This window comes from Bacillus rossius, chromosome 13 (assembly GCF_032445375.1).
Source record: "Bacillus rossius redtenbacheri isolate Brsri chromosome 13, Brsri_v3, whole genome shotgun sequence".
Taxonomy (NCBI): Eukaryota; Metazoa; Arthropoda; class Insecta; order Phasmatodea; family Bacillidae; genus Bacillus; species Bacillus rossius.
Window position 1 is genome coordinate 3,959,360 of NC_086340.1, and position 26,971 is coordinate 3,986,330.

Genomic DNA, 26,971 nt, shown 5'->3' on the forward strand with positions numbered 1-26,971 from the left:
ACAACGAAAGTAAAAGTTGGAACATGTAAAATATCTTATTGTTTTTAAGATTGATGCTGACGGCAATTCTCTAACAGAGGTACCTAAACACTTGCTCAAATGAATAGGATCTACAACGCATTCATTCGATGACAGTAGACAGTCGGTGTTTTGGAGTTGAACGCACTTCATACCATCTGCCGTGTGATCGTTAGGGACTGGAAAAATTCGCGGTTTCAATGACCTCTAGGATAGACTCCACGATTCTCCATGTACTCGGGCAACTATCACCTGGTCATTGGCTACCGACTCGGGACACCTGTTTACTGCGATTCTTGTGATTCGATACTTCTTTTGCTGAGTGTTTGCCATTGGCTCAGAGTCCTACAGGTAAATTGCGGTCCAATCAGGGGCGCAACAACTAAATTTCAAAAGGGGGGCGATATACCTTTTTGTAAAGAATCATCGATCCCCCTTATTGAAGCGGGGGGTCCAGGGGTCCTCCCCCGGGAAAATTTGTATTTCAAGGTGGAAAATGGTGCTATTTAAGCAGTTTTACTATCAAAAAATTGATTACACAGCACTTTCTTTGCCCCCGTTTGCCCCCAATTCAAGGTTTCAGGGGATAGGGGGGGGGGGCAAAATACCCTTGCCCCCCCCCCCTGTTGTTGCACCCCTGGGTCCAATCACTGACGCAGCATTATAAGCTAAACGATTTTGGATTCCAGCCTGTCTCGAAAGGAATCCGCGAATTTTTCCGGTCTCTAGTGATCGTTAACTTGGCGTTTGTAAACTGGTCGGCAAAGAATTTCAGAACGACATCCCTTCGTACACACGAGTTCTGATTGACTGTCGAGTGTCCACAGAGTACGAACCGTCCTTTGCGGGAAACGCAAAGGCACAAGTTAGTGTAATATTCACTTGGACCCGCTCATCACGTGAAGTAGTGTCGCAGCCTGCCCAGGAGCAGAGCGCACCGGGTCACGTGGCGATGAAGGGAGGAGGCGGCAGTTATCGCGGCGGCATGTAGTAGGCGCTCTGGTGCGGCGAGCCGTACGGGTAGAAGGCCTGGTGCGGCCCGCCCCCGAAGCCCGGCGCCGCCCCCTGGGGGTGGTGGTGGTGGTGGTGGTGGTGCAGGAAGTCCCCGCCCCCGGCGCCGTACCCGGCCGGCGCGAAGCAGCCCGCCCCCGCCGCCCCCGGACCGCCCCCGCCGCCCCCGGGGCCCGCGTCGGCGCCGGGCGGCGGCGGGTACACGAAGCCGGCGCCGGCGGGGGCGGCGCGGAACGGGGGCTGGTGGTGGCGGGGCAGCGCCGCCTCTGCAGCCGCCTCCGGGCCCGACGGGGACATGAGCTGGTACTGCGGGTGCGCGCTGCAACACACACACACACACACACTTGGCATGACTAGCAGTAGCGGATCCAGAGGGGGGGCTAAGGGGCTCAAGCCCCCTCCAAAAGCATCTGGGTCCACTATTGTTTTAGTGTTTGCCTTGATAAAGCCTAGCCTCAGCTGGGTCAAGCCCCTCCCAAACCAAAATCCTCGATCCGCCACTGATGACTAGGGACACCTGTATTTCGCGAATACATTTCGTGTCAAGGTATTTCACGAAATACTGTAGCTTTTCTCCTGTGGTTATTGGCTGAGGTCGGTGAGAGGTGTCGTCCCGCTCTTGACGGGGCCAATGAGAATGTGGTCACCGTACTGCTGCACCCTCACAATTTCCCACGACTCTTAGAAAAAGCCACAGTGTTTTGTGAAATACCTTGACATGAAATGAAATCGCGAAATACAGATGTCCCTAGGCATGACTCAACTACTAACGTCACTGAAGACAAATTTCGCTCAAAGTTCGAAAACGTATTTAAATATAAATCGGATGACTGTGAGAGAAATATAGCTAGTCCAACGAATAGGAAAATGTGTCCTAATAGACCCTATATCCGTGTATGTAGCTACTTAAAATGTTGCTTCGTAAGTCAAAGACGAACGTTGCTAAAGCTTAGACAAAGCTACACGAAGCCAGTTTCCACCAATGAAGCCAAGAAATTGCTAGTTCTTTTTTTTAAATTTGAGTTTTTAACCTGAAGTATAAACATTAGACACATTTTTAAGTTGAGTTTTTAACCTTAAGTAAAACATTTGACACAGACAACACAGAATAAACATAAAATCCCTGAAGTCTTCAACAGGACATACAACTACAGCTGTTTAAGTTAAAACTACAAATTTTTAAGTCTCGGTCTTGAACACCGAGTTGGTTTTTCCCCCTTTTCCCCCAATAATTACTATTAGGGCATAATGCATTTTCCTGTTTATTCCCATAAACCTCTTGCATTTGTTGTTGAGTCCAAAATTTTCTCACGAAATTCTTACGATGCATTATTTTCGAGCTGAAAAATGTCACGCATAAAATAATTATATTTATTAAAGCAAGTGTGAATTTTAAAACTTATTGGATTGTCTTAAGTAAAAATTTGAGAATAAGGGCAGTTTTCCAAGACGTTCGGGTAAAGGTAGCGAATAAACGCTGCCTTGTTGGAACAGTATTTTTAGAAGATCTAAAATGGCTAAAAGAAGTGTTTTTAGAGTAATTGTTAGGCGTAAAACAACCGGTACAGAATCTTGAAAGCACTTAAGTGACTTGCATTACACCTCAGAGTCACCGCTCAATGCACGACGAGAAGACTGCGCACCAGTCCAGAGGAGACACCGTGCTAGAAGCACCAGCGAGCGTCGCGCTTATCATCCAGCCTCACCGACACACATACACCCCTGACGAGGCGGGCGCCTTCATGGGCGTGGCAATTTCGTCCCCTCCAATAATATATTTAGTTTCGTAGTTATATTAAAAATATTATTTCTGTGATACAACTTATATGTTGCGCCTGGTGCATTTAGTCCAATCGTGGTAATGCGAGCACTTTTTAATTCGATCTTCGTGTAAAATCAAAATCAGGTCCGATACCGAATACAGATATGTTAACTGTGTTTTTACAAATTTGTTCTCTGAATATATTTCTTATAAAAAATAAATTATTTATTGCAACCAACTATAATTAGAATATTTAGGAAAGAAAAATGCCTAAAAACCACTTTTTTGCACCTTCAAACCCCAAATTTTCCCGGGGGAGGACCCCCGGGCCCCCCGCTTTTTTTTCCCCCCAGGGGATGGATATTCCTCAAGAACTAAATTAATTGAAGTCACACATCCCCCCCCCCCCCAAAAAATATATCCTTGCAACGCCCATGGGCCCCTTAACATAATCTCACGATTCCGTGATTTAAACTTGATTTGTCCCTGTCTTACCAAGGATACGACTTGTGATCTTCCTGGACGCTTCTCAACTCCGCTTCCCTGTTCGAGTACAGCTTGGAGAACGAGCAGTCTGGGCCGGGCGGGGATTCAGTCGGGCCCAGCTTCATTCTGAAACAACATCAGATTGCAGTTGGCTGAAACAAGAGACGATATCTGACCAACGAGCATCCTTTCACTGGTAAGTTCCTGCAGAGCGGATCAAAAGGTGTGTATCGGTTTGGAAGGGATATTAAAAAAAAAAAAAACGGAAAGACTAACAGTAATGAGGTTTATTTTACTGGCGTCAGTATAGATCCCCAATTTTTTTTTTTTTTTTTTTTTTTTTTTTTTTTTAGTTTCAAGTTCTGATAATCGCATCGGGATCCAAAAATTTATTGTTTTTCCACTATTTTTTTTAAAAACAAAAACCGTTCTTAATAATATTTCTAGTATAAGTGTATATTAGATTATAATTATTAGAATGTAATCATACAGACCAGCAGAGATATTTCTAATTACATAATTCGAAAGATAATGGAAGTTGGGTTGATGTGATGGACTAAGGGCGTAGATGTGATGGACTAAGGGCGTAGATGTGACGGACTAAGGAGGTTGGTGTGTCGGAATAAGGACGTTTATGTGCCTAAGGACGTTGCTGTGACGGACTAAGGACGTTGGAGTGACGGACAAAGGACGCTGATGTGACTGACAAAGGACATTGTTGAAACTGACTAAGGACGTTGATGTGACTGACTTAGGAACTTGATGTGACGGACTAAGGATGTTGATGTGACTGACTAAGGGCATTGTTGTGACTGACTAAGGACGTTGCTGTGACGGACTAAGGACGTTGGAGTGACGGACTAAGGACGCTGATGTGACTGACAAAGGACATTGTTGAAACTGACTAAGGACGTTGATGTGACTGACTTAGGACCTTGATGTGACGGACTAAGGATGTTGATGTGACTGACTAAGGGCATTGTTGTGACTGACTAAGGACGTTGCTGTGACGGACTAAGGACGTTGGAGTGACGGACTAAGGACGCTGATGTGACTGACAAAGGACATTGTTGAAACTGACTAAGGACGCTGATGGCGCGGATCAAGGACGCTGACGGCACGGACTGTGGACGCTGACGGCGCGCACCTGTGGCACCGGGGGGTGTCCTGGCCGCCGGGCGAGGAGGAGGAGCTGACCCCCGAGGTGCCGGGCAGCTCCTGGTCGCCGGCCGTCACAGGCAGCACGGCGCTGCTCTTGGGCGGCTTGCGGCGGCGCGGCTGGTACTGCAACACCACCAGCCCTCGAGGTCAGCCCGACCCGAGGCCGTGTCCGCATGGCAACCCTGTGTCCAGGCTTTGAATATATATACTGTTGGCAGCACTGAGGTGCAACTACTTATTTGTATATTAGCCTATCGCGAAATGAATTCGCGAATTTTTCCGGTCTCTAATGATTAGAGACCTGCAAAATTCGCGGTTTTGATGACCTTCAGGATAGACTGCACACACCCCTGTACACTCGGGAAAATAACGCCAAGTTCATTGGCTGCCCGACTTGTAAGTCGTCTCAGCTGGTTTGTCCTGTGATTCGATCCTTCTTCGGTTGAGGGTTTATAACTGGTTGAGATTCGTCCAGATGAACAGTGAGCCAATAGCAAAATTATCTAAGAGGTATATGTGTTTGAATTCTTGCCTATCACCGAATGAATCCGCGAATTTTGCAGGTCTCTACTAATGATGTATGATTTGTTGTAAACAGTCTAAACTTTGAATATATATACTGTATAGAAATCGCGAGTGGATAGGATTTACTCCACGTTTTTCAGGAGCATATGACGAGCAGCTTGGGAACTTCACCGCTGCAGTGCGCTGCCGTAACGCCCTGTATCGTCTTAGTTGTTATTTACACGTTAGAGCGCAGCACTGTCGCCCGCTGTCATTCCCCGCACCCCCCCACCCATCATTCACTGAAGCTGAAGGTCGTTCAACGGGAGGGGGAAGGGGTGTGTTTGAAGAGTTCGACACTTGTCCGTTAGGGACCACCACAAGTCGATGGCGCTAGAGATGGTGGCGATTGCGGCGGCGAATTAACCAACTACCTCAAAACCGTATTATAAATTATAACCTGGGCTGGCGACTTCTATACAGTATATATATATTCAAAGATCCAGGGCACGGGCAGGTCTGAAGCCACGGCTCTCACAAGGGTGGGGGGTTTGTAGACCCCTGGCTACAGCCCTGTTCACTTTCACCGCAGCGTGTGTATTCGCTGCGGTTATTTCGAAGTAAAATAACTTTATAAACAAATCTTAGTTTGGACTTATAGAATAGTAACCATAATTGGACGTAGTTATGCAAAAAGGAACCAACCCACATTTTTGTTATATTTTATTTGAAAATAAATTAAAATAGTACAAGGTTGATCGTACCGTGGTTGCTATTATTATATCAGTATTTATACTAGACCATTAAAATTATACCCACATTATGTTATCAATTCGAGAATCATAATTTATAATTAACTCTAACTTCAAAATACTCAGAATATGTTTCATGTGTGTTAGTTCCTTTTTGCATAACTACGTCCAATTATACCCTGTATTTTCAGGTTAAATAACATTCTAAAAAAGAGTGTATGTAATTAATAACAATGCAATTATAATGTAGCACGCAACTGTTGTTTTCGAGGTGGGTAGGAAGGGGCCCTGTAATCGAATGCGGAGGCCATGCTGGACAGTCTCAAAGGCTACGTCGGCAGGATCGCCAACATAGCGAACATAGCGAACATAGCGAACATGGCGAGCACAGCGCCCTGGGTGGCCGAAGCTCCAAGTGGCCACCACGCAGACACTTGTACCTTGTAGTCGGGGTGATCCTTCTTGTGGGCTGTGCGGAGTCTCTCCGCTTCTTCTATGAACGGCTGTTTCTCTTCTTCGCTCAGGATCCTGCAACATCAGGCCCACTCTCAACTTCAGCCTTGTTTGAAACAATGGCCTACAGTTACATCCGGCTGATCATGTGGCTTTAAACGATTGCTCTAACTGCATCCTCGAAATTTCATCAGGGGTGGAATTTCAGACAATGATAAAAATGAGTTGATAATGTTTTGTTTGGTATCCATACCTAATATTTTGGTTCCCCACTAATTATCTTTGGAAATATTATTATTATTTTTATGGCAAACCTAAACATAACCCTTTCACCCCCTTAGCAGTCGAAAAAAAAACACTTGTAAGTTTGTTTGCATGTATTGCTATGGTAGATTTTTAGAAATGAATTTTCACTTCATTAAAATAACTTTACCCCGTTCACAACCTTGTACTTAAAGATTGTAAATTGAGAACATTGTTCCAGATTATTACTACCTGGGTTGCTAAAATAAAAATTCTTATTTTGATTATGGCAAAAATATGTTTTTTTAAATCTCATATTAAAAACGACAAATACATAATTTGTATTTTTGCTTAATAAACTGTATTTATTTTTGTAAATTGAACAGAAATATTCATGTAAAATTACAGATATTTATATATATACATTTACATAAAAAACAACTGTATCGTTACAGTATAGTATTCGCAGTAATACTTGGTTCGGATTCTTACAAGGGCATTTATGCTTTGTGCTGTCCTAGTACCTCCAATAGTTAAACCCTTTCCTAAATAGCTTTCCACTATTAACTGCGCATAAATAGAGCATGATAAAACAAAATAAAGTCAAATAATTGAATATTATTTTATCTTTTCCAACGTTTAATCAATAGTATGCATGAATGAAACATCAATTAAATATTTAAAATCATGCGTCCAATTTTATCTCGAAAAAAAAAACGTATGTCAGATATGTAAAAACAACCATAGCCATGTCTTCTTCTACAAAGTTGCGTTATCTTTCTTGAAGTTTTATAAACTATTTCTTGGCAACTGGTTTTAAAAGAAATATTTTGTAAAAGTACGGATAATTTTGTTCTATGTCCTATATGGTGATTATACGGCGATTATGTTATATCCATAGCGGTATATATAGCATACAGTAGCTGAGCGCAGCATAAAGTTTTGCGACTGCAGATAGCATAAACTGTTATTTTTTTTTGTAATATGCATATTTTAATCCGACTCATTTTTTTCCGAATAACAGCTGAGTAAATGAACTAGGTCATACATTTTATAATATCGGAACATATCTGAATATATGCACCGTGGTTTGTATAACATTAAATGTGAAAATACTAAGGATCTGACTGAGATTAATAAAATTAGCTTTAATCAAAAGGCTAATAATATATTGTAATCAAAAAATATTTATGGGACTTATAGTTATTTTTTTAGAAAAACTGTATTTACTTGATATCCACAATTATTTTATCCGGAATATGTGTGTCACGAGCCACATAGACCATAACTAATTAGGCCAAATGAACTGTTTTTACTGAACTAAATTTCCAAATATTAAAAAAAATAAAATAAACCAATTCAACTTGATATTTTACATGAGTAAAAATTCTTAGGAATATTTCGAGACCGACAAAAAAAGTATTTCCTTTGAATTAAAAGTGCGGCATTTAGGATTTTATTTTGCTTTTCCAGACTGGTAGCCTTTTTAACCCATTAATTGCACTAAAATATATTCAAAGACAAAATTGTTTTAACAAATGTCGTTAAATCCTTTATACAACATTATTTAAAATGGTAAAGTAAGAATCAGGTTGAAGGGATTCTATATATTGCAACACATAGATACAGGAAAGTGCTTTTCCAATTTAAGATTGGTTTAAAAAGCTTAACTAGGAGGGCCGCAATTGAGAAACATTAACTTTTCATTTATGGCATGTATATAATGGCATATCAGCATAGGCGTGCCTACAGGGGGGCCAGGTGGGCCATGGCCCCCCCTAATGTAATCACTCAGATCGGCATTTTCTCTAATGCGTTTGTTAATATTCGTATATTCCTGGCACTGTGACACTCAAACTGTGTTTCAGTGTTGCAGCATGCTAATTAACAATATTTTAAAACATTTAATCGTTCTGGAAATACAGCCGCCTTAGTTTATTAAAAACATGAGGTCCCTTAAAATGGCCAAGCAAAAAAAATATTTTAAGAGGTTTGTTAAAGTTCTGTTGTCTGAATTGCTGTGTTGGCATTCACTAAAAAGAAGTTCATTTCAAGGTAGATCTGGACCAAGCTATTGGAAATTCGAGGGGGAAAAATGTGTAAGTACACTTTAAACATTGTCTATGGAAAAAAAAAAACATATTTTCAAGATTGTTAAAATTATACGGATATAAATATTAATTAGTAAACATATCTCGTTGATACTGAACAAAAATATAAACAAGTCAATGAGTGAATATATTTAGGCTATTTAACATTCTAAATTCGGCTTCAAATTTAAAAATTTAGCAGGGCCCCCCCCCCCCCCCCCCCTAATGGAAATGTCTGGGCACACCTATGCATATCAGTCCTCAGGAATATTCGGTAGGCCTATAACTGTGTGACGGTAAGCATCATGTTCTCAGGCTTAAGTTAAAAAATATAACTCACTTAGGCTTCATTACTACAAAAATTTCCGGTAAAATTAAGAAAAAAAAGTCTTATAAAATATTGTCCAGAAACCTGCTCCAAATTAAAATAATAAAAATAATATTTTAAATACATGCATTTTTGTATTTTTTTTAGAAGTTTTTTTTGAGGCAATGGTTTTACGAACTAAAAAAAAGGGGGGGGGGGGTTTTATGGGTGAAATTGGTACATGAATATCTCGACTGAACCTGGAATGCATATCTTCGTGCTTCACAGCCAAGATAACACTTCGTGTGCCTTCGGCAATGTCCGTCTTTAGTCCCCGAATATACAAGAAGCAAGGAAAATTCCGCATGTGCCTACTAAAAAAAATAATAATACGGATATTACATCCTTTTTTACATATTACGTATTAGATTCCCGTAAATTATATAAACATTTCAGTATTTTAACGGACATTCCTAACAGTTTTTTTTTTTTTTTGTAATTCTGGGACACCGTTACTCAGTTTCGCCAACAGATTTTCTTGTCAGAAGTAAGTTACAAACTCTGGGCTGGAGGAATGGCCAGGAAAAGTAAAATAAAATTTAAAAAAAAAGTAAAGGAGATGTGGTCACGTGTCTATGTACCTTCCTTGGAATGTGCATTGTTAATTGGCTCATTAGCATATGACTGCCCACTGATGTGCTAATTACCTTCACCTTCACACTCCGCGCGAACCCCACCCCCCTCTCCACTTCTTCACGCCATTAAAGTGTCCACACTCACACACTCTCTCGCTCGAGTACCGGCTTCGTCTTTTCATAAACTGTCGAGTTCCAGCTCGGCGCACACAGTACAAGCAACCGTGTTTCGTGAACAAAACATTCCTCTTTGCCCAAGAAACAAATCCAGAACCTAGCATTCGCTAGGAATCACGGGGTGAGCACGAATGATCAGTACATTTCGAATAAAAAATCATAAAAACCAAACGTCCCTGGAAACTGGAGAGCGGCGCTCTCTCTGCAGGGCCGGTGCAAGGTAAATTGGCGCCCTAGGCGAAAAACCTTAATGCCCCCCCCCCCCCCACCCCCTCGGCCGGACACCACAAAAAAAAAATTTCCTTGCCTCAAAATACATCACGTAAGCCTAAGATTTTGTCAACAATCAAATGTAAGCAGGCTTGTGTTTTTTTTTTTTTTAACTTTTTTTACTTATTACAAATCATAAACAGGTCACCGTGAACTTTAAATAATTACTTATATCAATATAAACATTCAAAACTGTTACAAAAATCCTTTTTCATCTAGTTTCAATGATCGTTAAACATATTATATGAGCTGTTATGTGTCGTGCTGCGCCGCCCCCAGCTACTTGGCGCCCTGGGCGGTTGCCTAGTTCGCCTGTGTGGACGCGCCGGCCCTGTACTCTCTGAAAAGGAAATAATGGTGTGACGCGGAGAGAGATAGGTCCCGAGAGAGAGAGAGAGAGAGAGAGAGAGAGAGAGAGAGAGATAGGTCCGCGCGCACTCGGGGGGCGCCAAAACGGGACGATGAAGGGGCGGACGTAAAACTGTCCGTCAGCTCAGGCCGCTCTGTAAACGACGTGCCGCTGATTATTGACTTGTGACGTCACGCCGTCTTCAGAAGACCGACTCGAACATTAAATTTCGAAAAAATGTTTGTGTTCACTTTGGTTGTCTAGACGCGAGGCCCAAAGAGAGAGGAAGATATAACCTTTTTTTTTAATACTCCATCCACCCCAAATAAACCCGACTTTTGATGATCCACGACTTTTTTTTCAAATAAATTGATTATTTTATTAACTAACGTTTCTATTTTTTTACCGTTAATACGGCGCATCTGATCTCAAAGTTACGGCGGTGTTTCTCTTGTACATAAACACAGTCGCGGCGAGCTGGGAATATGACTTCGCATCTTCTGTGTTTTCAGAGACGAGAGTCTTTGATACTGGTCACGTTCGCACTATGTCACGTATATTTGTGATCTAAGCGGAATATTTAAATAACATAAATTCAGTTGAAATCTTTTGACGATAACACAAGTGTGCCAAAATTATGTTTTTCCCCTGTATGTAAAGAATTTATTGGCATTTTTTAATTTTAAAATTTGATTTATTATTTAGCCATGAAAAAACATTCTGCACTAGGACGGTTTATAATGGGACGTGTTTTAACAGTATAAAAACAATAATTTATTTTATCAATTAAATATAACATCATACTATAGAACACATCCAGAGAGAAAAATTATAAAAAAAGTAATAATGTTTAAACTATAATATAAAAATCCCTTTCAGCACAGCCTATTGGCGTAGGTAGAATTCGAAGTCCTTTTTATTCTGTAAATATTTTGGAAACTTCTACAAACTTCTGGAACATTTTCAGAACTTAAGGTACATAACATCCCATATGTTCGCCAATATTCTAAAAACGTCGATTAAATATTACCCATATTCGATGCAGCGAAAATATTTTGAATGTTTTTAACTCATTGCATCTAGCTATGTATGTCTTAAAAATATATATTACCTATGCCTACTAAGGTAGTTATGCTGTTATTTTTCATCCCTTGCACTAATATGTAATCGTATAAACATTTTTTGAACAATAGTTTAAGGCAATATTAAGATGTTTAAAATTAAATCTGACGAATTTGTTACTAAGAAAAATATATTTTTTTTTAAATTTAAACTCCTGTTTTTACGGTAATAGTATGTTTAATCAGAAATTGTTTCAGCCAAAGGTTTTAGTTGAAGTTTAGGAGTTTTACAATAAATTATAACGGACTTGATAATAATTCTATTAAAAATTTTTGTCTTCTAACCTTTCTAACTTTGTTATTTCCACCCCTTGCAGTAATAGTTGGACGCAATAAAAATTATTTCAGACGAAAATTTTAGATAGTAATTTATGGTTTCTAAGTAATAGAATTGATTTAATAGTGTACACAGTAGGTAATTCATGATTTTTTTAATTATCCCTCTTTATTTATTCAACCCCCTGCAACAATGTTTTGTCTTATCAAAAAATGTTTCAGACACAAGTTTTAGATGAAATTTTTATAATATTTACAAACATTTTGAACGGACTCGATATGGTTTCTACTAAGGGAGTTACGTTTTTTCTTCTAATTTTACCCCTCTTTTTATTAGCCCCTTGCAGAAATAGTTCGTCTAATCAAAAATGTTTCTGACAAATTTTAGATAAAAACTGTAAGATTAACAAACAATTCAGACATACTCGATATTGAGCGCCTGCGAAGGAAGTGGTAATTTTTGTTATCCTCAAACCCTTGTTTTTTTAACCCCTTGTAGTCTTATGAAACATTTATTCAGAAAAAAAATATTTCGGTATCACTCCTACGTGTTATAATACGTTCAAACGGATGTAATATTTTCAATATTATGGGAGTAGCAGCCGTTTTTTTCTTCTGTTTTTTTTTAAAACAAATACTTCCCCATTTCTACCCCTTTTTGTCGGATATTGCCCATTAACGAACTCGACCGAAATTTTCCACAGCTTGAATTTGTCTATCAGCTTGGAAGTGAATTTGTGAAAAATTGAGGTAGTCATCGTTAGAGACCGGAAAAATTCGCGAATTCATTTCGCGATAGGCTAAAATGCAAATCGTTATACCTCAGTGCTGCCTCTGCTATTGGCTCACAACTCACCTGGATGCCTCTGGGCCAATGGGAAACACCCGACCAAAGCTTTATACGAATCACAGGCTGCTACGCTGGAAACGTCTCACAAGACAGCAAGCAGCCAATGAGCGGGTGGCATTTGACCGAGTGTACGTAGAACTATATGGAGTTCATCCTACAGGTCATTGAACCCGCGAATTTTTCCGGTCCCTAGTTATCGTGTCCATAAAATTGTGATATGTGTGTGTGTGTGTATTCTATCCTGTCGCGAAGTGAACACTCGACAAGTCCCGGTGTCCAGCCAGCGAGGGCCTTCAGGAGCGACCAAGGACCCGGGGAGGTGGGGGGGGAACTATGGCCCCCAAAAAGGGGGGGGGGGTTGTAGACCCCTGCGTCCAGGGCCCGGGACCAGCACTGTTTACTTTTATCTCAGCGTGCGAAATAAATACACATACTCGCTGTGGTTATTCTGAAGTAAAATAATTTTATAAATAAAGCTTAGTTTGGAATTATAAAATAGTAACCATAACTATACCCTGTGTTTTCAGGTTAAATAACATTCTGAAAAAAGTGTAGGTAAGAAATAACTAGAGACCGGAAAAAAATTCGCGATTTCAAATCCCCAAAGGATGGACTCCGTGATCATCCACGCACTCTCGTGCAAATCACATCTGCTGATTGGTCACCGACTCGTAACACCTGTTTGACTGGAATGATCGTGATTCGCTAATTCTTCTGTTAAAGATTTTCCATTGCGCCCAGAGTCCTTCAGATAAACTGCGGCCCAATCACTGAAGCAAAATAATGTCAAAAGTAGTCTATTTGGACTCTATCCTATCGCGAAATGAATCCGCGAATTTTACAGGTCTCTAGAAATAACCATGCTATTATATATAGGGACTGGAAAAAATTCGCGGTATCAATGACGACTAGGATGGACTCCACATATTCTCTGTGTACTCGGGCAACTATCAACTTGGTCATCGGCTACCGACTCGGGACACCTTTTTGACTGCGATTCTTATGATTCGATACTTCTTTTGTTGAGTGTTTGCCATTGGCTCAAGAGTCCTTCAGGTAAATTGCGGTCCAAATCACTGTCGCAGCATTTAAGCTAAAACGAGTTTGGATTCCAGCGCCTGTCTGGAAAGGAATCCGCGAATTTTTTCGGGTCTCTAGTTATAATGTAGCACTAAGGACCGGAAAAATTCTCGGGTTCAATGACCTGTAGGATGAACTCCATAGTTCTACGTACACTCGGTCAAATGCCACCCACTCATTGGCTGCTGTCTTGTGAGACGTCCCAGCGCAGCAGCCTGTGATTCGATAAAGCTTTGGTTGGGTGTTTCTTATTGGCCCAGAGTCATCCAGGTGAGTTGTGAACCAATAGCAGAGGAAGCACTGAGGTATAACGATTTGTAGTTTAGCCTATCGCGAAATGAATTCGCGAATTTTTCCGGGCTCTATGTAGCACGTGTCTGTGAACGGGAGGGGGGGGGGGGTTGGGCCGTGGTTCGCAGCGCGGGAGGACACACAGGCTCACCTCCAGAGCTTGCCCAATGTCTTGCTGAGCTCTGCGTTGTGAAGCTGAGGGTACTGGTCGGCCAGCTTCCTCCTGGCCGCCTGGGCCCACACCATGAAGGCATTCATCGGCCTCTTGATGTGCTGCTTCCTCTTCGCCGTCGACTTCTGCGTCACGGGCAGCAAGGTCCAGTCGTAGCCTGCGGGGCAGTCGACAACGTGCAACCGACGAACAAACAAACAAACAAAACAACAAACCATCAAAACAACAAACAAACAGCCGTGATTTCTTCGCCGATCCACTCACCAGTAGGGGCAGGCATTTTTCAAGGAAATAATTTGGTTGTCTGTAAAGTCGGTTTACGGACGATAGTTTAACGTGACAACGTCATAACAAAACATTTATGAAATGATTGCATACTTTTATGAATAAAATTGAATTATTTTTATTAAATTATCAATGTTTTGTATGGATACAAAGAAGGAGTGAAATTAAATCTACAATTTAATTGATAAATTTACTTTTATTTGCACTCATTAATTCAAATAAGTTTATTACTTTAACGAAGAGATTATTTTAACTATAACTTTTATACATGTTTGCTATTTAACTTCTTCCAATCTGTGTTATCCTGTTAAGGATAGGACGATGATAGGAAAAGTAGGAAACGAATGGGAGTGTTTCAAGTTTAATGTGCCTCGAAAAATTAAAATCGATGGTTATTCCAATCGAGTGGAAGAGAGATAGATGCGGCGCAAGCGTACAATGAGCGTAACAGGACACAGCTTAACGGTACAATGTGCGTTACGGGACACTTTTTCGTGCGTGCAGCCGGCGTTCATCGATTTATTAGACGTTGTCACGTCAAAAAATCTGAACGCCTTTTAGACTGCAACTAGCTATATCCGTACCAGCGGTTTCTTCCTTCTGATTGGCTGCCGTCTGCGAGAGAGCCACTCAGGACGTGACGTGTTTGCTTCCTGAACTTAATCACTATGATCGGTGTCGTAACAGTAGACATGTACCTGAAAGATCCTCACCCATACACGAAACAGAGACGATGCTACAGTGTTTTAACTACCAGCTACTCTCGGAATCAATTTCGCGAAGATTGCTTGCCCCTACTCATAAGCAAAGTATGGGCTTGAAGAACACACACGTATTTTCCACAAAAAAAAATGATCGCTCATTAAACTGCAATAATAAGTATAAGGACTGGAGAAATACACGGTGTCGATGGTCTCCAGGATAGATTCCACGATCCTCTATGTACTCGGGAAAAATCACACCTGATCACTGGCTACTGACTCGTGACATCTTTTTAACTGAGATTCTTCTTTTATTGGAGGTTATAAAATGACTCTGAGTCCATTTCACGAACTGTGCTTCTATCACAGAACCAGCCAAACTTTAAACGTATTTGGATTTTTCCAGTCTCTAAACATAAGTAAGCACTGGACACATTTGCGGATTCACTTCGTGATGGGCTAGAAATAAAGAAATATATGTTTACCCTTTTTTTTTTTTTACTGCGAATGGACCACCGTTTAAAATTTAACTAAACAGTTAACACTATAAAGTTTCCCTTTGGCTTCGTGAACTTCGTTGCGCGCAACGTGGTCGGTTACACACTTCCGTTCCACGCGACGCCGGGAGCTAAGATGTTGCGCGCCAAAAATATAACGCAGGCGCGGAGCCGTTCGCTTCACGCGGCGTGAAATTGCCGCTTCCATCAAATCGCCACGCGATTTCACGCCGCGTTAATTACGCGCCGAGAGGCGAGAATAACAATAATAATAATAATAATCGTTATAAAAAAAACACACAGACTGTGTAGGACCCAGCGCGGCGGTGCTTTTGTCGGTCGCAGTTAACTTATTTCGGGCGCGATCAAAGCGGGGACGCGGTGTTTGAACACGTTTGTTCCTGGGAGACCTTACAACCCCCTCTCTTCACCCTTCTTCAGCACAAGCACTCCGTGAAACACACGAGCGTGCTGGTTGTTTCCAAGTAATTGCCGCGGGCCCGGTCGGGGAAGGGGAGTAAAGGGAGGAAAAAGAAAAAGGCGGCCAGGGGCGGAATTAAGGAATTAATGAAGGCGCCCGAATTAGCCGGCGGCGTCGCTACTCGGGCCGTTGGCTGGGCGCGCCGACCTGTGAACGCCAAGCCGCGCGCCGCCATGTTTGCCGCACTCGACATGGGGGGAGGGGAGAGGAGAGGGGGAAACGATTCGGCTATTTCCGTTGTCCGTCGGGCGGCGGTCGGCGTCAGGAAGTGGTAATGAACGCCCGGCGGTAATTAGCGATGCGTCTCGCGGCGGATTCATCCCCTAGGAAGTGAACGGTCGGATGACTGTTTGTGTTAAAGAAGGGGGGGAGGGTTATCGGGAGTGTTCACCGGCTCTTAATTAGTGAGAAGGGGGAGAAGTGCGTGTCGGTAGCTGTCGCCGGCACGAGTGTCCGAGGCGGGAGCCGACGGGATCACGCACCGAGGCCTGAGCTGCACATGCCTCGACGGTCCTCAAGATGTCGGGAAAGAGGTACATATCTCTGGGCGAGGCGGGAAGGTCCGCTCTGCAGGCAAACGGCAGGAGGCTTTGGAAGATCATCCGGGCGGATCAGCACTGCTAGGCCCTTCTGGTCCCAGAGGCCTCGCGTCGATGTGAGGATCCAAAAGACCGGTCCTGGAAGCAGACCACGGCGCGGTGTCCGAGGCGACCCCGTGGTGCGGACAGAGGGCAGTCACCACGACAGGTCGGAGAACCCCCCCAGGTGCCGGGACGACCAGTGGATGCTGCGAGGTATCCTCGTGGCGCCCAGGTCGAGTGGTGACTGAGGATCGGGCCCCAGGAGTGACCACTCTGGTCGGCGGCTCTCTGCTCGGAGAGACATGTCCTCGGTCTGACCACGGCCTCTCCGAGGAGTGAGAGGTGTGAGAGGTCCGGAGAGGCTCGGCCGGGAAGGTAGCTATTGGTTGCCGAATTGGATTAACGGTATTTTTTTTAATAATGCCGAGCGTGATAAATGTACGAAAATTATGTGTTTTTTTTTTTTTTTTTTACCACGTTTCAGGAAGCGAACCACACGTAGTTTACGCGCCCGCCGCTAGAATTCGCTGCCGGAGCAGCTAGGTCGACTATCGAATCGTTCGATTTGCAGAGAAAAATCAATCGTAAAATATTGAATGAAACGGCTCTGATAAAAGAGAAAACAAAAAAAAAATTGAAATATAGGCAAAACCCCGGCTTCGGACCTGATTTTCGACCAGGAATTTCACGTAAACACTGCCCATATTATTAAATTTCATTAAATAGTTGTTACAATAAAGTTTTCCTTTGGTTTTGTGGACTTTGGTTTGTGCTACACTCCACAGATGGCAGCACCGTGGTTACACATTCAGGTTCAAAGAGACTTCCGTTCCATTCACGAAGATAGGTAGGCATACTCCTACCACATGCCGCATACAGAGAGGTAAGATGTTACACATCGAACAGCAATCTTAAAATTGAAAAACCTTTTTGACGTGACAACGTCTTAAATCGATGAACGCCGGCTTGCACGCACGAAAAAGTGTCCCGTAACGCACATTGTCCCGTTACTCTGTGTCCCGTTACGCTCATTGTACGCTTGCGCCGCATATATCTCTCTTCCACTCGATTGGAACAACCATCGATTTGACTTTTTCGAGGCACATTAAACTTGAAACACTCCCATTTGTTTCCTACTTTTCCTATCATCGTCCTATCCTTAACAGAATAACACAGATTGAAAGAAGTTAAATAGCAAACATGTATAAAAGTTATAGTTAAAATAATCTCTTCGTTAAAGTAATAAACATATTTGAATTAATGAGTGCAAATAAAAGTAAATTTATGAATTAAACTGTAGACTTCATTTCACTCCTTCTTTGTATCCATACAAAATATTGATAATTCAATAAAATGACGAAATTGAATTACGCCCTTTTAGGTGACCAAGCGCGGTATCTGCCGCAGTGATACCTAGCCTTTTGGGAATTTAGAAGGAGAATATGTATTATAATCACGTTAATTATGCATCCTAATTTTTTTACGAACGTGACTATGTAAGGATTTATGTTGCTACACATGGGTCCACCATATTTGTGTCACATTTCCTATCAACTACTTCCGATCAATTCTCACGAAATTACTCCCATCAAATGCTTTATACGGAGAGCTAAGATTTCACGTATTTAAAACAAACTTGTTAAGTACACAGCAAACACACTCGTCTTCCCCGCACACACATGTATATATAGGGACAGGAAAAATTCGCGGGTTCAATGACCTGCAGGATGAACTCCATAGTTCTACGTACACTCGGTCAAATGTCACCCACTCATTGGCTGCTGTCTTGTGAGACGTCCCAACGTAGCAGCCTGTGTTTTCTCATTGGCCCAGAGTCATCCAGGTGAGTTGTGAGCCAATAGCAGAGGCAGCACTGAGGTATAACGATTTGTATTTTAACCTATCGCGAAATGAATTCACGAATTTTTCCGGTCTCTAGGTATGTATTGTTCATAACAGAACACAGTACTTGGAAGTTGGAACTAGGCGCAGTATCTCGTCTGCAGAGAAGGCTTCGGTTATTCGAAGTGCGTTTTCGTTTGAAAAGTCCGCACGATTGCTGTTGTTCATAACAGTGCGCAGATGTTCCTAGCCAGCCAAGAGCACGACGTATCATATGTCAGGACTGAAATTATTTGTCAGAAACGTTTGTTGAAAGCTCTCAAACTAGCAATAGTTCTAATAGGAATAGTCCAGTCAAAATATGCTAAAATTTCGCTCGTAGTCGAATTAAATCCGATATTTTTGTTACACTTTACACGTATTTAGCAGTGTCCAGGAGAATTAAAATCAAAAGTCCTGATGAATAGGAAGTGAGGTAGAGTCAGAAACGAGAAAGAATTATTTAAAAAAGGCATTTGTTTTAGATTTTTAAAGAAATATCTTGTAAATGATTAACCTTAAAAGAAAACTTTTTAATAAAAAAAGTTAGAGCATTAAAAATCCTATAATAATCCTATAAAAATACTATTCTTTTCACTTTTTTTCATATCTCCAATATTGTTTGAGATAGTCCACTTAAAAAATGTATCTCAGCTTACGAACCACACCTCATGTTCCTATGACACGTCATATGTGCCTTCTTGAAGCGCATGCGGCAGTTACAAGCGTGGCTCCAGAAGGGGGGCAGTGGGGGCGATAGCCCCTGCCGAGACCAATTTTATTTATTAGTGGATATTTATGATTACTTAAATATTTAATTTCATATGTTAAACTTTTATCTCATCATAAGTTGCATGGAGCTACTAAGGTTCTGTATTTGAAACCTGTAATTTGTAATTAACATTCCAAGGCCAATATATGACTACTTTCATTTTTTTGCAACTACGACCTTTCTTTGTGCGATAGCCTAGCCCCTCCCGAAAAGTCATTATGAAGCCGCCATTACGCGCGCCCGCAATACGCCAGTCACGTGAGCGTGTGTTTGTGTCCAAAATGGTCGCTGAAGTTTTTCCGCGTTCACAAATAAGGGATGAAGCAACAACACGGTGTTACTAAGTCTTAGACAGACTAACGAGTATTTATTATTTGTTGAGCCTTTGTTATATGGTAAAAAGTACTGGAATATTGCTGGACCGATTTTAATTTTTTTTTTCACGGGTAATCAACCTTTTTTATTATTACGAATAGACATATTATTAGTATTAAAAAATATTGTTTCATTATATATAACTATTTCAAACTAAAGCCGTATTCAAACGACCGATTTTACTGCTTTCTTACTTTACTCTGACTAAACCCTTACAAATCAAACACTTGTGTTTATAGGTATATATATCAAGAGAACATAATGTTCAGATTTTAATATAGTCTCTTTGTAATCATTTTTGCCATCATATAGGCATTGCATATATATAAATTTGAACTTTAAGGCGAAATACGAAAAAAATAGTTGTTACTTATGTATCAGTTTTTTTCTCGCAGTGACTTAAAAAAAGGAAAATAGTAATGTTCACAAATTTTCTAACGGGGGGTTGCTGAATGATAAATCACTGGTTCTCTTCAAATACATGCTTAAAAAGTGTAGTTCACTGGGAGATTAGTGAAGGCTATTGATATATTAGTGAGATAAAATCACTTAATTAATGCTAAACAATAAACTAACACAGGCAATTGGAGCAGTTTCAAATATTTAAAATTTATAACTCTCCATATCCAGTAACTAATGTGAGAAAGCGCTGTGTAGTTAAGTTGATGGATAGCTCAATTTTGTTCATGTTTAAACCAATACCGCCTCCGTATACTCATATTTTAATATTAAATTTAATGTTACTAAATGCTGTAGCCATGCAGCACATCATAAACAAAAAAATAAATAATAAGAAAATTTCATGTAAATATCCATACATTTACAATAAAAATATGCCAGCTGAACCGTGAGAATATTTCGCACAGTATCGTGATAAAACACCGAATATATAACAATGTAGAAATAAGTATTAATGAAAGATATTTTATTTTGAAGAGAAGTAATAAATATCAGCATTATTATAAAAAGTCGTTATCTCTGTATACAATATATTCAGCATCAATGCTAATGAAGTTAGGATACTTACTTTCGTTGATTTAATTCAGTTAATGACGTTTATTTATTTTCGTTGGTTGTATTTTTCTTTTCTCTCTGTTGTCTTTTTTTTAAAATTAATCTAGCAATGCTCCACACGGCCCATTACATTGAGGTGAGCATGTTTATATTATTTTCCCAAAATTTCCATTTACTTATCAATCTGTAAGCAAAATTTTAATTTTGATTATTTATTTATTCGCCTGAATTTACAACCATACATGAAAACACGAAAATAAAGAATGTTCAATTTTAAAACTGCAACAACTAAATAACTAACATTTTCTTTGATTTCACAATACTTCGAAGCATTTTCTTAAAAAAAAAAAAAAAAAAAAAAAAAAAAAAAAAAAAAAAAAAAAAAAAAAAAAACCTTTTTCTTTTTCAAGATAAAATGTGCTCGTTTTAAACACAGTGATTACAGCTTCCTGATGGCGTTCAATTACACATTTTTTAATTCTTCACCACAGTGAAAATCTTCTGTGATATTTTCGTTACATTTCTGTTATGGATTCTTGATCGGGTCGTCAGAAATTTGTTAGTTCGTCTTGCCTTGTTATCGTCTTCCGTATCGGTGATATTTGGACCATGGTGTGAGCAATCTATGCTTTAATAACTTAAGTCAAAATAAGAACGACTCCCCGCTCGGTTTTCCCGCCTGGAAGGCCAAACTGTGCTTCGTTTAAATGAAAGGTTATAATGCTGATGTGTTGTTTACGGCAACGTCTTTGTCTAACAATACTACTTAATGGTGGTATTTTTACGATTCTTCTTAGCAAGTTACTTTTGAGCTATTAAACTAACTTTCAGCAAAAGCCTTTATACAACTACAGCTTATTTTGCTAACCAATTGCCAACGAGGGAGACAAAATTTTATAACAGACACCGACTCCATAGACTAAACTGTAAAAAAAAACCTTTCACCTACAGTTTAAGAATAATGACGGTTCTAATTATCCAGGAATATTCGTAAATTTATGATCATTGAGTTCACTTACTTTCAACAAGAATCCAAAAAAGAATATTCCTTGGTATAATAACAAAACATTTAAAAATTATTTAATTCTATAGAAGAACACTCTTCATTTGTCCAAGTGTATTTACATTTGTTTAAAACAAAACATAAAATTCCAAAGTCCAAATACGCTGTAAATTCCACGAAGGTTAAGTTATTTGAAATTACGAAGAAATCTTCGTTTTTTTTTAAAGTTAAATTCTTCGTTTAAAAGTACGTAAATTTACTGTAATTTCTAAAATAGTAGTACCTTCAAGTTTTAGTCGTATATAATTATTATTATCATGGGCATGTATTTTTCGAGAAATAATCTGCTCGCTCAATAGACTACAATAAGGCATGTCTGCACTAGCGATTGTTCCCTTGTGATTGGCGGCCGTCTGCAAGGGAAGACATTTCCCTGTTTGGCCGGACCATTCAGGAAGCTAATGGCTGTGACTGGTGCGCTGACAGTGGACCCAGCCAACCACGGAACACAGACAGTGCTACCTTTGAATATATATACTGTATAGAAGTCGCCAGCCCAGGTTAAAATTTCTAATACGGTTTTGAGGTAGTTGGTTAATTCACCGCCGCAATCGCCACCATCTCTAGGGCATCGACTTGTGGTGGTCCCTAGTGGACAAGAGTCGAACTCTTCAAACACCCCTTCCACCTCCTGTTGAACGAACTTGAGCTGCAGTGAATGATAGATGGGGGGTGCGGGGAATGACAGCGGGCGACAGAGCTGCGCTCTAACGTGTAAATAACAACTAAGACGATACAGGGCGTTACGGCCGCGCACTGCAGCGGTGAAGTTCCCAAGCTGCTCATCATACGCTTCTGAAAAACGTAGAGTAAATCCTATCCACTCGCGACTTCTATACAGTATATATATTCAAAGGTGCTACAAAGTTTAAACACACAGCTGGTCCTGCTTATTATCATGAGCCTGGGCTTCACCTGCAGGGCACAGCAGAATACAGGCTTCATTGGATGTTAGTTGCTTTTTTTTTCTCGTGAATAAACCCTTGATGTCGACTTGGTGTCGCACTTATGTACCTTGACTTTAGGGCTCAGATACTTTTGCTCGAATGAATGGTGCGGCAATTGGAAACCACTCACTCGGCCTTACGGGGTACAAGTGCAAGTCATCAGGGGTTGCCCTCCTCTACCCTTCTCTCGTTTTAGACGTGATAACGTCTAATAAATCGATGAACGCCGGCTGCACGCACGAAAAAGTTTCCCGTTACGCACATTGTCCCGTTATGCTGTGTCACGTTACGCTCATTGTACGCTTGCGCCGCATCTATCTCTCTTCCACTCGATTGGAACAACCATCGATTTGACTTTTTCGAGGCACATTAAACTTGAAACACTCCCATTCGTTTCCTACTTTTCCTATCATCGTCCTATCCTTAACAGAATAACACAGAATGGAAGAAGTTAAATAGCAAACATGTATAAAAGTTATAGTTAAAATAATCTGTTCGTTAAAGTAATTAACATATTTGAATTAATGAGTGCAAATAAAAGTAAATTTATCAATTAAATTGTATATTTCATTTCACTCCTTCTTTGTTTACATAAAAAATAGTGATAATTCAATACAAATAATTCAATTTTATTCATAAAAGTATGCAATCATTTCATCAATGTTTTGTTATGACGTTGTCACGTTAAACTATCGTCCGTAAACCGACTTTACAGACAACCAATTTTTTTGAATTTTTAAATCTTATCTTTCGGTATACGGCATGCTCGATAACGAGCAAATGTATGCGTCCTCACGTTGCACATACACATATAAGCCCGGATACGAAATTTAACGTATAATAATTTAAAATAATGCAGAGCGTGATAAATATGTACGAAAATTGTGTTTTCAACTAAATATCTGGACGCGAATTACATGTAGTTTCCACACCCACCGCTAGAATTCGCTGTTGGAGCTGCTACAACGTCTATTGGATAATTTGATCAGCAAAACAATTTTTAAACTATATAATGAGAGGCTCCGATAAAAGCGATAAAAACTATAGAAAAAACCGGCTTTGGAACTGATTTTCGGCAAGGAATTTTATCAAAGTACTGCCCATCTTGTTAAAATTCATTAAAACATTAATACTGTAAAGTTTTCTTTGGCTTTGCGAACTTCGGTTCGCGTCATCCGCCACAGAGAGCAGCACCACGTGGTTACACATTTCCGTTCCATGCGACTTCCGTTACATTCACGAAATTACTCCTACCGCATGGCGTATACCGACAGCTAAGATGTTTACACATCAATAACTGAATACTTGTGGCAACTATGCCGTATTTCGACTTTCAAGTTGTATGTTCCGTTACAAAAAAAAAGAGGGAGAAACACACATGGCTAAAATAACTGTAGACTTCACCAGTTTTTAAATTTTTTTGGTTAACATATCAATAATATTCTTTTTGGATTCATGTTCAAAGTAAGATAACCAGTGTCCGTAAAATGACGAAGATCTCTGGATCATTTGAGACCAGAGTTCGTCGTAAAAATTGAAGGTGAAAATTTATAACAGCGTGTGCCGTCGCTAACATCTCGGACGGTGGAAAGAACGCGAACCACCCCTTACGAAGAATTCGTGGAGGTGAAAGGGTTGAGTCGCGCAGCAGGTGATCTGCCGCCTAGGTGGAGCAGACGGGGGTTAAAAGTGTTCCCACGAGAGGGCGCTATCAACACTGTCGTCGAGATCGGTGGGACTGTGGGGGGGGGGATAAGGCCCGCGCTTTGTGCTGCGCGCGTCGGGGATGAAGAGCGCTGCCAAGGGACGATCCAGACCCCAGATAGCCGAGACCCGAGACGGACTGCCTTCGAGACGGCGATGTCGAGGAGCATCCCCTCTCCTTCCCCCCCCCCCACCCCGCCGCCACGCCACTCCGCCATCGCGGTCTCTTCCCCGACCCCGGGAGTGGAGTGGAGGGGAGAGCCGGCGACAGTCGGGGCGACCGGAGTGGGGGAAAGACTCGAGGAGGAAGAGTATTTCGGCCAGGAGTGGCGAGCGCTCTTAATTAACGTGTTTTTTCCCCCCCCCCCGAAGATAGCAGGAGCCCCAACAAATTAGCCGCTGCCACTTGCCATCGGGCGCATGTCTCTCTCTCTCTCTCTCTCTCTTTCTCTCTCTCTGTCTCCCCGGGGAAATTTATTGCGTCGACAGCGGCAGCTGAGCCCTGGGGAGCCGCTGCGAGTCTAAAACTTGCTCCGCATCAAGATACCCGTCTTCCTCCCCCCTCCCCCTGCCCGCGCAGATGCGTCGGGGTGCGCTACCGGCGCGACGGGACAGGTTGACGTATAAACCGCGACCAGCGGGGCCGATATCGGGAAGATCGCGGTCGGATTCTTCGCCCCATTAGAAGAGGCCAGGGCTCCTATTCTTGACGCTGTCGGAATAATTCCTCCAGAGCTGAGACCACTTCCTCCATCGACCGCGCGAAGGGCAGATATCACCAGTGAAACTAATCCTGGGTCAGTTGCATATGAATTAATATTAACGTTTCACAACAAATTTTGATATAGTTTTTACATTCTGTACCGTGTTTTATAAATGAGATATGTATCAGGAAATTAAACAACGAAAAATAAAGTGTTTTAAAAATTATATTTACAAAAATCTAAAAAAAAAAAAAATGTAGAAAAAATATTTTTATTGAACATTTACAGATAGGGACTGGAAATATTCATGGTAAAAGTTACCTCCAGGATAGACTCCACGATCCTCTATGTACACACTCGCTCATTGGTTACTGACCTCAAAACACCTGTTAACTGGGATGCCTGTGGTTCGATACTTCTTTGTTATACTCATTTTGATTCTAACTTACTGCGAAATAAAACCGCCATTTTTTTACGATCTCTATTTATAGATTACATAAAGATTTTGACGTGACAACGTCTAATAAATTGATGAACGCCGGCTGCACGCACGAAAAAGTGTCCCGTTACGCTGTGTCCGTTACGCTCATTGTACGCTTGCGCCGCATCTATCTCTCTTCCACTCGATTGTAACAACCATCGATTTGACTTTTTCGAGGCACATTAAACTTGAAACACTCCCATTCGTTTCCTACTTTTCCTATCATCGTCCTATCCTTAACAGAATAACACAGATTGGAAGAAGTAAAATAGCAAACATGTATAAAAGTTACAGTTAAAATAATCTGTTCGTTAAAGTAATAAACATATTTGAATTAATGAGTGCAAATAAAAGTAAATTTATGAAATAAATTGTAGACTTCATTTCACTCCTTCTTTGTATCCATACAAAATAGTGATAATTTAATAAAAATGATTCAATTTTATTCATAAAAGTATGCAATCATTTCATAAATGTTTTGTTATGACGTTGTCACGTTAAACTATCGTCCGTAAACCGACTTTACAAACAACCAATTTTTTTTAGTATTTATATGAGGATACAGTGACTTCTAAACACTGTCTGCTGACAACTTTACTCTATACATATATAAGGGGGGGGGGGGAGCATCTTATACACGACATGTACCTGATGATATTTCTTAGTTGAATGATTCTATAGATGGCCGTGCACTGGTCCAGAGGAATGACTTCGATATGACATAATTGCTAAACACTATTCTCGAACACTCGCTAGCGTATCTACAGGCACATACATAAATGTCGGAATGACTTCATAAACTGCTGGCGTTTTCCCGCTACGTAATATGCTGACGGAATCGCAATTCCTCTAGAGTTGGGAGTTTATTATTCTCCGGAACTGCGAGTTGCTGAAAACTGATGCGTCATTGTGATCCTAGAAAACTTAAAAATTGTGTGAACCGTAGTTGTGGTGAGGTTAGCAACATTCAAATACTGTAAAATAGTGCGAATGGTTGGTTGGGTTAGGTAGTGACGTCAAATTCCTTATTGCTAGGGACTGGAAAAATTCGCGGTTTCAATGACCACTAGGATAGACTCCACGATTCTATATTTACTCGGGCAACTATCACCTGGTCATTGGCTACCGACTCGGGACACCTGTTTACTGCGATTCTTATGATTCGATACTTCTTTTGTTGAATGTTTGTCATTGGCTCAGAGTCCTTCAGGCAAATTGCGGTCCAATCACTGACGCAGCATTAAGCTAAACGAGTTTGGATTACAGCCTGTCTCGAAAGGAATCCGTGACCGTAAAGTAATATTAGGACGAAAATACTATATTCTAATTTTTTTTACGTATCAGTCCCTCTTCTTGAATGTTATCATGACACAGATTATCTCACAAATTTTTCTACTAAATGTTTTAATAATTTTTTCATAAATGGAAATAGAATTTCCCGTAGCTTTACAGCTCATATTTAAATCTTACATATTCA

At 40.8% G+C, this 26,971-nt stretch overlaps 1 protein-coding gene across 1 annotated transcript in view; it reads right to left on the reverse strand.

Annotated features, from left to right (window-relative positions):
- Positions 1–990: 990 nt before the first annotated feature.
- Positions 991–26,971, reverse strand: part of LOC134538585 (transcription factor SOX-8-like) — a 52,261-nt gene continuing 26,280 nt past the window's right edge. The window contains exons 2-6 of the mRNA XM_063380010.1: positions 13,988–14,165; positions 6,135–6,222; positions 4,425–4,561; positions 3,287–3,403; positions 991–1,348 (exon numbers count right to left, since the gene is read on the reverse strand). Coding sequence (XP_063236080.1) covers positions 991–1,348; positions 3,287–3,403; positions 4,425–4,561; positions 6,135–6,222; positions 13,988–14,165 — 878 coding nt within the window. The remainder of the gene's footprint in view (positions 1,349–3,286; positions 3,404–4,424; positions 4,562–6,134; positions 6,223–13,987; positions 14,166–26,971) is intronic.